Source organism: Camelina sativa, chromosome 7 (genome assembly GCF_030686135.1).
Source record: "Camelina sativa cultivar CO46 ecotype springtype chromosome 7, ASM3068613v1".
In the NCBI taxonomy this organism is placed as follows: domain Eukaryota; kingdom Viridiplantae; phylum Streptophyta; class Magnoliopsida; order Brassicales; family Brassicaceae; genus Camelina; species Camelina sativa.
In genome coordinates this window covers 17,029,833-17,042,628 of record NC_141886.1, presented here as the reverse complement: position 1 = coordinate 17,042,628, position 12,796 = coordinate 17,029,833, and the positions used below count along the sequence as shown (strand labels likewise).

At 28.3% G+C, this 12,796-nt stretch overlaps 1 protein-coding gene across 1 annotated transcript; it reads left to right on the top strand.

Moving 5' to 3' along the window:
- Positions 1-9,657: 9,657 nt before the first annotated feature.
- LOC104704617 (putative protease Do-like 3, mitochondrial) lies at positions 9,658-12,415 on the top strand. The gene is made up of 8 exons (XM_010420673.2): positions 9,658-10,063; positions 10,198-10,443; positions 10,683-10,878; positions 11,072-11,331; positions 11,419-11,546; positions 11,699-11,872; positions 11,958-12,008; positions 12,158-12,415. Exons 1-8 carry the CDS (start codon positions 9,658-9,660, stop codon positions 12,413-12,415), a joined length of 1,719 nt encoding a protein of 572 aa, XP_010418975.2.
- The last annotated feature ends 381 nt before the right edge of the window (positions 12,416-12,796 follow it).

Below are 12,796 nucleotides of genomic sequence, written 5' to 3'. Positions count from 1 at the left end.
AAATAAGTATATTTAAATCAAACCAGCATAGTTTAACTATTTCACGCTGACGGTTATTACTGTTTTGTCATCTTTCGTGGCGGTACAAACAGAAAATTTAGTTTTGAAGTTTAAAGTGTTAGTGAAATCATTTTAAAGGTTTATAGTGTTAGTGAAAATATGTCAAGATTTAAAGTGCTACTAAATCACACTTTGGAGATTTAAAATGTGATGTTCCTGTTTACAAATTACAAAGTGATCTTCTGCGAGAATTAACTAATCGCTTTTTATCTTTCTTCTCATTTGATACAATTTTCTGTAATATAAAATTCAAAGCACTCTCATAATGCTTCAGTATTCTAATTTACTCTATACCTGTAACATGTATATGGCAATTCTTATAATGCTTTTCACGATTCTAATTTACTCTATACATGTAACATGTATATGGCTATTCTCCCCACACGTTCGTCTTTGTTACCAATATCACCATTTCTTGTTTAACTTTTTTTTTTGTGTCTCAACACACTTAACCTTATGCAGATTTAACTCCCTCTCACCCTCATTTACACCAGGATCAAGTTCTAGTTCTATATCACCATATTGTAGTCAGGCTTAGCTTTGGCCTCTCCGTGAACTACAATTTCATATTATTCTCCTTAAGACTCCCTCCACCCCACCATCGACCTCATCCTATCATTGATTAGATCGTTTCTTTTTCAGCCAACTTTAAAGAGTATATTGGAAACAGTTCATGGGTTGATCTTGCTGATTACAAAATTTGTGAATTTCCTTTTTGCTGGCGGAAGGTTTGACTATCCACCTACAGAATAGTTTAAGCTTAAAGATTGCATACATACCTGAAAGGAAGCATCTTGAAGAGTGCGAGCACCTGAAATCCCAGCCATACCACCTCCAATCACTATCACTGAAGGTGAACTCTTCTTCATATTCTCTTCCTTTGAGAAGCAAACAGCTGAAACAAAAAAAACAACATACGATACAGTTTAGACCCATAAAATAATACTTGCAATAGAATTAAAAAACCTAAAATTCATTGTCACACAACACAAGAATTCAGATTTCATAACAAAAAAGAAAAAGAAAAAAACAATCATATGAAGTAAAAGGTAATACCTTTAGGCAGATTTACAATTCCACTGTGATTGAGTTTTGGATAGCACCTGAAAAAACAAAAAAAAATCAAGAAGATATCACAAACTCTTCTAATAATGCACATAAACACCAAATATAGAATACTAGCACAAGAAGACTAATTACCTTCAACAATTTACTTGGACATTGAACTTCTAGCTCATTCCATTGCACCTAAACTTGTCTCTTATTCTGAAAAATTGCATAAGTAGATTTATTCCCCTGCTAACACATAATAAACTCTGCTTTTAGTATAACATATAAGAAGCTCTGCATATAGTATAATACATAAGACAGAGAGTTGTGAGAAGAAGGCTTACTGTTCCCAATAGGTCACTCGCATCAACATATGCAAATTCACAAAAACAACAATTTCTCCTTTATATATGTTGAATAAATAGAAATAGAAGAGGAATTTTTTTAAAAACATCATAGCAAGAAAAGTAATAGTGTTGAAATCAAAATAGGAATGAGAAAAGCGATTAACTTGCATGAGCAAATATTTGTCCTCTCCGAGAATAGCATTGTTCAATTGGATTTCGTATCTATCACAAACAATAAAAAAAAACATTAAAAACCACAGAACCCACCAGAAGAGTATCTTACACAAATCAATTCAGATAAGGAAGAAAACAATCGGGGATGTGAGCTTACTTGACTGGAGAGATGAACACGGGCAAAATTATTTAATATACAGTAGGTTTTGAACCCACGCTACGTGGGTTTATTTGATATATTTTTGTGAAAATTATATATGATTGATGACAGTTATGAAATATTATCTTGTAGAAAACTTTAAATTACTATTAAGTCAAAATTTTTATTTTAGATACACAATTTTAAAAATCAGTTGTGTTAAAAATTTAAATATGATCAAAAGAATCATAAATTTAACTGGATTTAGTTGGACTTCGAGGCGAGGCGGATCGAACATTCAAACTGGTGATATGCATATTCTAAACCATTTATTTGTCACGAGACAAACGAAACATTTTTAGAATCATGAATTAATCTCGTTTTCTCATATTTAATTGACCACCACCATCTATGTCTTTACGTTTTTTCTACTGTTTTCTTACTTTTCATATTCTTTCTCGTCATTTTCATTGTCAAATTTTCATGATAATTGTCATCATTATTTTTACCGTCCGATTCTTCGTAATACTCTTCTCTTTCCTCTTTCTCGTCACCTTCCTCACATTCTTCCACTGAATAATCATTTAAAACCTTTTTTTAGACTACCACATAACTTGTTAACCCATCAAACTCCAAGACCAAAATCATTGCCTCTTTTCTCGTAAAATTTGTGCAATTCATGGATCAATATAGTCAATACATGCACTCAATTATTGATACTTTCACCTGTATACTTACTCGGTTATAGATCCACACATATTGAAACTTCTCAAACCAAAATCTTTAATACTACGAAACTGCAAACTACTTGTAGAGAAAGTAATATGAACACATGTATAGTTAATAAAAAATGTGTGCTTGTCGTCGATCTTTTTTCTATAAACATCAAAAATTAACTCAAACAACACAAATCAAGATCTTGCGACGTTAATCCTTCTTCTTTGGACCCAAAAATTTACTAAAACAATATCATATCACCTATAAAGTCATACACAAAAACATGTTTTACAGCTCATAAGAGATATAAAGTAGAAAGAGAGATAAATAAAATATTTTTAAGATATTAAAAATCAAATATATAATATTTAATAATACTTAAATTTTTAATAATAGAGTTTAAATTTTTATAATATTTTAAAATTTACATGTAGTTTAAATATTTATAAAATTTTAATTTTTTTAGTGTTAAATATTAATGATACTTAAACACTTGATAGAATTTAAATATTTATAATATTTTAAACTTTTTATGGGGGTATTTATAGTATTTTTAAACATTCTGTAGAGTTTAAATATTTATAATTTTTTTGAACCTTTTAATAGTTTATAATTGTAATATTTAAAACCTTTTAAATTTTTTAATTTGGACGCTTGTTAAATCAAGCTTCCTGCTCATTCGAAGTTGAAAGCATATTAGTCTTATTTATAATACTTCTCAACCATTGTCTAAAATTTTTCTAGCCAATGTGGGACGTTGTACATACACTTATTAATAAATATTTTAATATAGGAATTGTACATAACTTCAAAATATTAAATATTGAGATCTCTGATTTCGATTGGTCATTTAAAATATCTGAATATACCAAATTCTGGAAATTTGAAAAATTGTTAATTAATGACATGTAAAACTCCTATTGGATGTTTAAAATCCTATGTGGACAGCTTTAGGAGCTTATAGCTCCTACTCTTATTTAGTATAGATTTTTTTTTGTGTTAAATATTAATGATACTTAAATTTTTGATAGAATTTAAATATTTATAATATTTTAAACTTTCTATGAGGGTATTTATAATATTTTTAAACATTTTATACACTTTAAATATTTATAATATTTTTGAACCTTTTAAAAGTTTATAATTTTAATATTTAAAACTTTTAAAATTTTTAAATTTGGACGCTTGTTAAATCAAGCTTCCTGCTCATTCGTAGCTGAAAGCATAATAGTCCTATTTATACTGCTTCACAGCCATTGTCTAAAAAATTTCTAGCCAATGTGGGACGTTGTACATACACTTATTTATAAGTATTTTAATATATAAATTTTACATAACTTCAAAATATTAAATATTGAGATCTCTGATTTCGATTGGTTGTTTAAAATAATTCTTAATATAGAAAATTCTGGAAATTTTAAAAAATGTTAATTAGTGACATGTCAAACTCCTATTAGATGTTTAAAATCTTATGTGGACAACTTTAGGAGCTTATAGCTCCTACTCTTATTTAGTATAGATTCGGTTACTCACAATAATTTCCGAATATTTATTTTAATACATAAAGATGTTTTCCGGATAAATGGTTTTAACAGCTAACCAAGTATCGAGTTAATTGCAAAATTTAGGAATATTTAAGAAAATTTTAAATTATTTTTCAATTTCAAATACTTGGTTACCAAGGTAGAGATAATTTAGGAGATTATAATGATTTAATTAAATATTTGAGATATATGGAAACTACGATAATTGTATTATTTGAAATTAAAATATATTTTTTGTTTAAAATTTATCTCGATAATGAAATAAAATATTGCAGTTTCTGGATTATTTGGTTACCAACATTAAGAAAATTTATCTGATTAACACAATGAATGTAAATATTCAAGACTAGATGATAACCCGCACTGTACAGTGCGGGGAAATATTTGCGTTAATTTTAATTTATTAGTTACAAAATAGTATTATCTTTATTTAATTTATTCTACTTATTTTATAATTTATAAATTTAATTTACCTAGTTTCATACTCCAGTTTCGACTATAGTTGGTACAATAAACTTAACGACTTACCATTATTAGGTTTTGGGTATAATTGCTTAAATTTTTTAGACTTGGTAGAATCAAGAAAACCCTTATTTACTCGTGATCTGCTTTACAATTTGTAGTAGTATTGAGTCAATGTAAAAAATGAATGGGCTAATCTCATAAAAAACCACCAAAGTAGCAATGACTTCCCGTTTAAACCTCCAACCTATTATACTCCCAACTAAAACCACGAAAATGTCAAATTTATTCAATCAAACCTTTAATATGGCATTCGTGTTTGTGGGTCCATATTTACCACCAGAACAATTAACTCCGTTAACGGAATAGTTCACCCGTCAACTGAAAAATAACTTTGTTCGTTTAATAACCCACATGTGATTTTTAATAATTTTTCTATTAATAAAAACAATTAAAATAATTAAAACAAAAATAAAATAAAATAAACACTCAAAATCAAATCGATTTGGGGGTTAGGGTTAGTAAAAAAAAAAAAGACTTACACAATGTCTTTTTGTAATGACTTATAAGCATTTTATATGAACATGGTTTAAGTTTTATGGAATGATTTCTTTTTATTTCATTGTTTCATTTTGAAATTAATTATCACGTTTAAAATAATATTTTATGAAAAAGCATGTTACTTAATAGAACGAACGGAGTTATTGTTCAGTTGATAGGGTAAACTATTCTGTTAACGGAGTTAACTGTTCCAGTAATAAATGTGGACCCACGAACACGAATGTCATATTGAAGGTTTGATTTAATAAATTTGACACGTTGGTGGTTTTAGTTGGGAGTATAATAGTTTGAAGGTTTAAACTGGAAGTCGTTGACACTTCGGTGGTTTTTTATGGGATTTTCCCAAAACTGAATTAAAGTGCAAGAAAATTATATGAGTGGGAGGTAAAATGGAATATAACACAATATTTTTGTTACTAAAACTCATCGATCTTAGTGCAAAATCATAAAAATTTGAATATTTATAAGTATCAAATAAGTTAACCCGTAAATAAATAAATAAATATATATATATATATGTGTGTTTTGAATACTATGACAGAACAATATATTACTTATCATACGATAGAAAATTTAGTCAATTTCTTAATCATCTCATTATATTAAATTATATATATATATATATATCAAATTCTCTAAAATTAAATTAATTTGTGAATGAGCGAAATCTTTTAGAAAATAAGATCATCAATTGTAAAATATTTGCCAAAAAAAATTGTAACCCGCACTTTTTAGATAGTGGAGGTTTAATAGTTTTTCGGGGATAATTATTTTTATTTTTATTTCAAATGATTAAAATAATTATTTAAGGGAAAATAATATAATGATTGATCATAATTATTATTTACGATTTTTATAGTAAAAACAAGATTTGTGTAGATGTTTTTTGAAAAATTAAGGTTAAAATTATGTACAAGAAAGATTGGATTTCTAGTTATTCAAATATCATATGTTATAATCTAATATTAATGTTATGAATAATTGTTTTATTGTTGTCACAAAAAAAAAGAATAATTGTTTTATTGATACTATTGACGAAAGTAGGTTTTTTTATTTTAATTGATTAAAATATATTTATTATAAAATTGAGATTTTCTGAGTTGATTTATGAATAAATGTATTCTGAATTGTTTTTTTTGTATAAATTTTATTAATACGGATTAAGTTCAAAATAAAAAAGCATTAACTTATGTAATTTGAAAACACTTTACTTTTGGTACCTTGTTATTATTATGATAATTTGTAATCAAAAAGGAAAATTTCAGTTGATATCATGATTTAAGCCTTTTCATTATTTAAATGTTAAACAATTCTTAATATATTATATAAGTAATGTGTTGAAAAATAAAAGAAAAACAATTAAAAAAGCAACTATAATGAGTATATCTTGACTGAATAATATTTCATTCTAGATAGTTAGCACAAGGAAATGTATAGATACTTCCCGTGTTATACATTTTATAATCTTTTACATTTCATTTACTTAGTTTCATACCGTTTTGGTTACATGCTACGATGTTCAAATCCATGAATCATATAAATTTGGTAATCCTAAAACTAAAACGAAAATTTTATTGAAGCAGTCATGTTTAGAAATCTAGATTTAACTTTTTGATTTATTTTTTTAGTTATATTATTATATTAAATAAAACATAACATTTGTGATTTCTTATATTTTAATATATGTCTCTTCGTCTATGTGCAGTAAAAACAAACATTTAATAAATTAGATATAATATTTTATATTTTAAAAATATAAGCAATGTTGTATCTTAGTTTTAAAATATGTATATCATTATTAAATGATTTAGGGATGCATATATTTAATCTTAGTTTTATAAATAAAATTAAGTTTTATAATTGTTCTAAATATTTAATTATTGTTTCCTAAGGTTTCTGAAACAATAAATGAAATCTGTTAAAAGAACTTCATTAAATAATTTCAAAAATATTAGGCTATAAAAAATTAAAATCGTTTTAGAAGATTTTTTATTTTTCTAAAATTTGTTGTTAAAATATTTATAATATATTTTCACGTAAATATTTATTATACAAGATTTTTGTTTCTGCTTTTATAAGATTTTTTGAGTTGAAAAATAAAAAGAAAACAATTAATAAACACTAAAAATAATTATCTTAATATTTACGTGAATTTGTTTTCTTTTAATAATTATATTTATAAAAATATGTTTTCTGGTTACAACAAATTAATATTAAGATGAAGTTATACAGTGGTATTTTGTGTAATATACCACATGGGAGTAGGATTATTTGTTTAAAAGGTTGCTTAAATAATACAATAGAGATTTATGGAAACTGCAATATATGAATTCTAAAATGATAGTGTTTTCTAATTTAGTAATTAATTTTTTGTTTCCTTATTAATTTGTAAAAGAAACATATAAAGAAAGAGAATAAATTAAAAATATTAAACCAATAAAGAACCAAATAAAAATTATAATTAACTAAAGTTGTCAATGTCTTTGACCACCAGACCACTAGTATATTTCTGAACAGTATGCGGAACACAATACACTTAAAGGAGATGCAACATATTGTAAAAAATTAAAAAATCTTAGATCTGACCCGGTAACCCGCGTGTTTATCCAAATTATAAATGCTTAATTGACGATTTTATCTCTCTCGTTAATGAATTATTTTGCCTTATCTCCAATGGCATTGCAATGTAATTACTTACAAAACTAATGTTTCTTTTATAAATGACTTTTCAATTAATAGTAGGGATAACAATTTAAAAATGAATTAAGTAACATAAATGAAAATTTTAAAATAGTGAAAACAATACTATGAATTTTTTAGTAATAATGCTATTATCAAAATTTAACCAGAATTTAGAATGGGTTAATGAGTTTTAGAATGGAAATAAGATTTTAATGCATAGTGGAGTAAAAAAATAATTTATATAATTGTATTTATAAAATTCTTAACATAAAAATAAAATTGAAGTGAAACATTAGTTTCTAAAAAACATGTACTACAAATATTTATTATATTTTACTTAAAGAAAAAAAAATTAATTACTCAACTCAACTTAAAAGTTTTGATCAAAAATGAAGACATTGTAAGGGCCACACTTTTTTTTGGAAAAACTATGAAAAAGACTCTTGACAAAATAATCCATCTAAACAAACAAAATCAATAGTCACAAAATATAGAAAAAATGATATGTAAGCTGTTACAAGAAGTGACGTATGATTTCTGTAGCATATCTCAGAAGACACATTATCAACTAAAGCTACAATTCTATAACATGATAAAAAAAAGTAAAGTAGAAAAAAAAGTTAGAGATTTCATCAATTTTATCAAATGCTTTTAACCTAAAACATTGGCAGAAACAACATATTTAAAGTATACTATGTTTTTTTGAGAAGACGAAGCTGATGTTGCATCACAAAATTAACATATGAGGTTTTAGAAAAATAACTTGGATTAGTGAACAAATATTCATTATCGGTTTAACCGTTTCACCATATAAGCATTCTTGACTTGGTTAGAAATTCTATTATGGCAGATGATGCACTTGGATTATCCCGTTGTCGCGACATAGTACTAAAAATGTTCATGAAACTTTATATATTTGTATTTAAAATGGGATATTGATATGTTTAAATTATCTCTAGCTATAATTAGGCCAACGATTGATATTCGACATTAGAACTTTTAAAAATATGTTTTCATGGAATATGAATATGGAATAAACTCTTTATGGATAAAAGATCAGAAGATTGACGATTCTCTAGTGAGGTTATTAAGTCATTTTTTGTTACCATGTGATATACTTTGATTTGCCAATAAAACATTCATTCGACACTAGACAATATATGTTATATATATATATATATTCAATAATTTTATTGATAAAAAATTAAATTAAAATTTCGCGCAAGTAGATATAACAAATAAATATTATTTTCAACAATAGATATTTTGTATATCATTTAATAAATTAAGTTTAGTGTTTATATAAATTTCTACTCAAAATTTTTAATGATTATATTTGAGCTCAAGAATTTATATTAACAAAAAATATTTTAAATTAGTACGGATACAAATTCTGGTAAACAATTAAATTCAATAATAATAAACTATGGACATTACGTTAAGTTAATTAAGGCTGTTTGATCGGGCATATGTTTTCGGTAAACCTTTTTTTTTTTCAAGAGCAATTCAAATACATATATGGACAAACTTAAAAAAAAAGCATCCTTTATTTTGCAGTTTCGCTATAAATTTAAATTTACGACCTAAATACATACTATAAGCAAGGAAAAAAATATGCATGCCCATAAAGGAACTAATAAACATTAGGAAGTTCATAGCTTTTCCATCTGGAAACAAATCTCAAATCTCCCACCAAAGAGTTTATCATTAGGAAGTCATGGTGTGGAATTTGAAAACTTTACATTTTAAGAAAAGGAAGCAAAGCACATCTTCTATTTAACGATTTTATTTCTTTCCTTTGTTGGTAACTGGTGTAATATATATATATATATATATATATATATATATATATATGACCTATTGGTCTAAGTTAAAACCTAATCTTCTTAACCCTCAAAACCATCAACTATAAACAGCTCTAATGTCATTTGTTCGTACCGTGTCCTGGCTTCGCCGCTGCTCGAGCGCTTCTGTTCATGGATTCCTTCTTCTTCACGGCAATGCTGCCCCCAAGACCGCAATTTCCTGCCGTCCACCTTCTAATTCTCGCTTCTTTTCTTCTCATGGTGCACCATCGTATGCTGAAGCTAAAGAGAATAAGTTGAACTTGGTGCGGAAGAACTTCCCGGTCTTTCGCATCGTTCAAGATTGGAAGAATAAGTTTTTTCCAGGGAAAGAAGTATCTAGTGTGGATGATACAGAAAAGACGACTCCTTCTGCCATTGATTTGGCCTTCAACTCGGTGGTGAAGGTGTTCACCGTCTATAGCAAGCCAAGAATTTTTCAACCTTGGCAGATTAGTATGCAGAGTCAATGCACCGGCTCTGGTATTGATAATTTTATATTCATATATTAAAAAATCACATTAATTTTAGTCTAGTAGCTATAGGAATATTTTTTTTCCAATAAAAGTGTTGGAAATTTTGGTTTGGCTTACATACTTAGCTTGGAATGGTTGTAGGATTTGTAATCTCAGGAAAGAAGATCCTTACGAATGCTCATGTAGTCGCTGATCACACATCCGTTAAAGTCCGAAAGCATGGTTCACCCACAAAGTACAAAGCAAAAGTTCAAGCGATTGGTCATGAATGTGATTTGGCCATCTTGGAGATCGATAGCGAAGAATTTTGGGACGGTCTGAATGTTTTAGAGCTTGGAGACATACCCTGCCAAATGGATTCTGTGGCCGTCGTTGGCTATCCGGAAGGTATTTCAAACTTTTAATGACTAGGAATTAATTATGTTTTCATTGGTAAATTTTTGAACATCATACCAAGATTGGTTTGCAACGTAACATGTCTGGAATACATAAACATATTTTTCTTTAAAAATCAATCATACCTTTGAATTAAGAACGATCTTGAGAAAAAAGGATAATATCATGCATTGCATTACGTAGAAACTATTTACAAATGGCTAGTTACTTACGAACGTGCTCAAATGCAGGTGGTGATAGTATATCGGTTACAAAAGGTGTTGTGTCTAGAGTTGAACTGAGAAAATACAGTCACAGCTCCACGGAGCTATTGAAAATACAAATAGATGCAGCTATCAATTCTGGAAACAGTGGTGGTCCGGTGATCATGGGAGACAAAGTCGCTGGTGTAGCATTTGAAAGCCTTTGGTCGTCTGATAATATAGGGTGAGTTAAAAACAGAAATTAAATCTTGCTTTACGTTGTTGGGTTGCAGATTTGAAACTGAATTATATATATATATGATTTATCTATGTTACTATGAAAGTGTTATTTCTCTGAACATGATAAATAAGCTTGTATTTCAAATTTGTGTGTTTGCAGTATTACTATTATACTAGCTTATGTTTTTCTTTTGCAGCTACATAATTCCAACTCCAGTGATTAGGCATTTTTTAAATGGTGTAGAAGAAAGTGGTAAACACATTAGTTTCTGCTCAATGAATTTATCATATCAAACTATGGAGCATGCCCAAACCCGTGACTGCTTACAGATGAGCAAAGAAATGACAGGGATTCTCGTAAACCAAATAAACCCGCTTGCGGATGCTCACAAAGTTCTGAAAAAATATGATGTTATCCTCGCAATTGATGGTGTTCCGATAGGAAATGATAGTAGAGGTAAATATATAGTCCTACACTATCATTATTTTCTTTCATCGATCTGCATCCAATTTGCCAAATTTTCCCATGCATGCATGTGTACAGTTCCTCTTCGTAAACAGGAACGAATAAGTTTCAAGCATTTGGTTTCTATGAAGAAATCAAGTGATACAGCGTTAATTAAAGTCTTAAGAGAAGGAAAAGAGTATGAGTTCAATATAAGTCTAAAACCTGTAAGATGTCTCGTTCCTCTTTTTTGTAACTTCTTTCCCAGATAAATAAACAACTGATTCCATGATTTAGGTTAAATGATGGACGTTGACATTTTGTTAAAACACATAATATGTAATGTGAAGGATTTTTACGGTTTGAAATATGTATGCAGGTGCAACCGCTAGTTCCAGTGAATCATTTTGACAAGCCACCAAGTTACTATATATTCGGGGGTCTTGTTTTTGTACCTCTAAGCCAAGCATACGTTGATAGTTCTTATGTTTCCGAATGTGCTTTAGAAAAGATGCCAACAAAAGCCGATGAACAAATAGTAATTATTTCCCAGGTTCGTTATGCTTTTCCACATTAATTCATTTCTAGTTTTCTAAACGTGTTAATTTCGAGAGCTAAGATTTTGGTTCCTGGTACAGATTTTAGAGGATGATATCACTTCAGGACTCGGTATTTTTGAAGATTTACAGGTAATGTATTTATTGCTTACTCTATATACTTTTACAAAACATAACGACTTATGAAAAGTGAATCTTAAGACTTAGTTTCACGTACACTCTATGAGTTACTTGAAAATGAATGTATTTTCCCTGAATACGTTATGTGTGGTGGAAATTAGGTAAAGAAAGTGAATGGAGTGCAAGTAGATAATTTGAAGCACCTGTTTAACCTAATAGAGAACTGTTGCACCGAGTATTTGAGGTTCGATTTGGAAAAAGACAAGTTTTTCGGCCTCCATTATAAATCTGCGAAGGAAGCCACTCCTAAGATCTTGAAAAATCTCAAAATTCTATCCGCCGTGTCTGAAGACCTTCAGCCTAGACAGCACAATAGTCACGAGCGCCGCAAAGTTCCACGGCGGAGCAAGAAACATTGAGTCAGCTTCAGTGGCAGCTTGATCCCAGCAAGGATTATTATAGGCTTTTAAAGGCAATTACTTAACTAAATTTGATTCTAGTTGTTTTTTTTTTTTTTTTCTAATACCAAATTTCAAATGACTTAAACTTAAGAACTTAACTTCTATTGGAGAGGAAGTGACAAAAGCCTTGGGAAAGCCCAAATTTTGATTTTTTAACTGACTCTTCACTTCATTGGGTTCTCTTTAAAAGAGCCTTTTAGAATCACCAAATGTTGGAAAAGAATAAGAGAATCAAGGAAATGTTGGAAGAAGCTGAGAGATCAAAAGGTATTGAGAAAGAGTCGTTTGAGATGTTGAGATGTTGCAAACACAGGCAGTGGCGGAGGTAGTGAAGAATGA

Bases quoted from the DNA above. Each gene is read 5' to 3' on its own strand.
- LOC104704617 (XM_010420673.2), top strand. From the start codon at position 9,658: ATGTCATTTGTTCGTACCGTGTCCTGGCTTCGCCGCTGCTCGAGCGCT. The intron at 10,444-10,682 runs GTATTTCAAACT...GCTCAAATGCAG, and splicing joins CGTCGTTGGCTATCCGGAAG to GTGGTGATAGTATATCGGTT. The intron at 10,879-11,071 runs GTGAGTTAAAAA...TTTCTTTTGCAG, and splicing joins TGGTCGTCTGATAATATAGG to CTACATAATTCCAACTCCAG.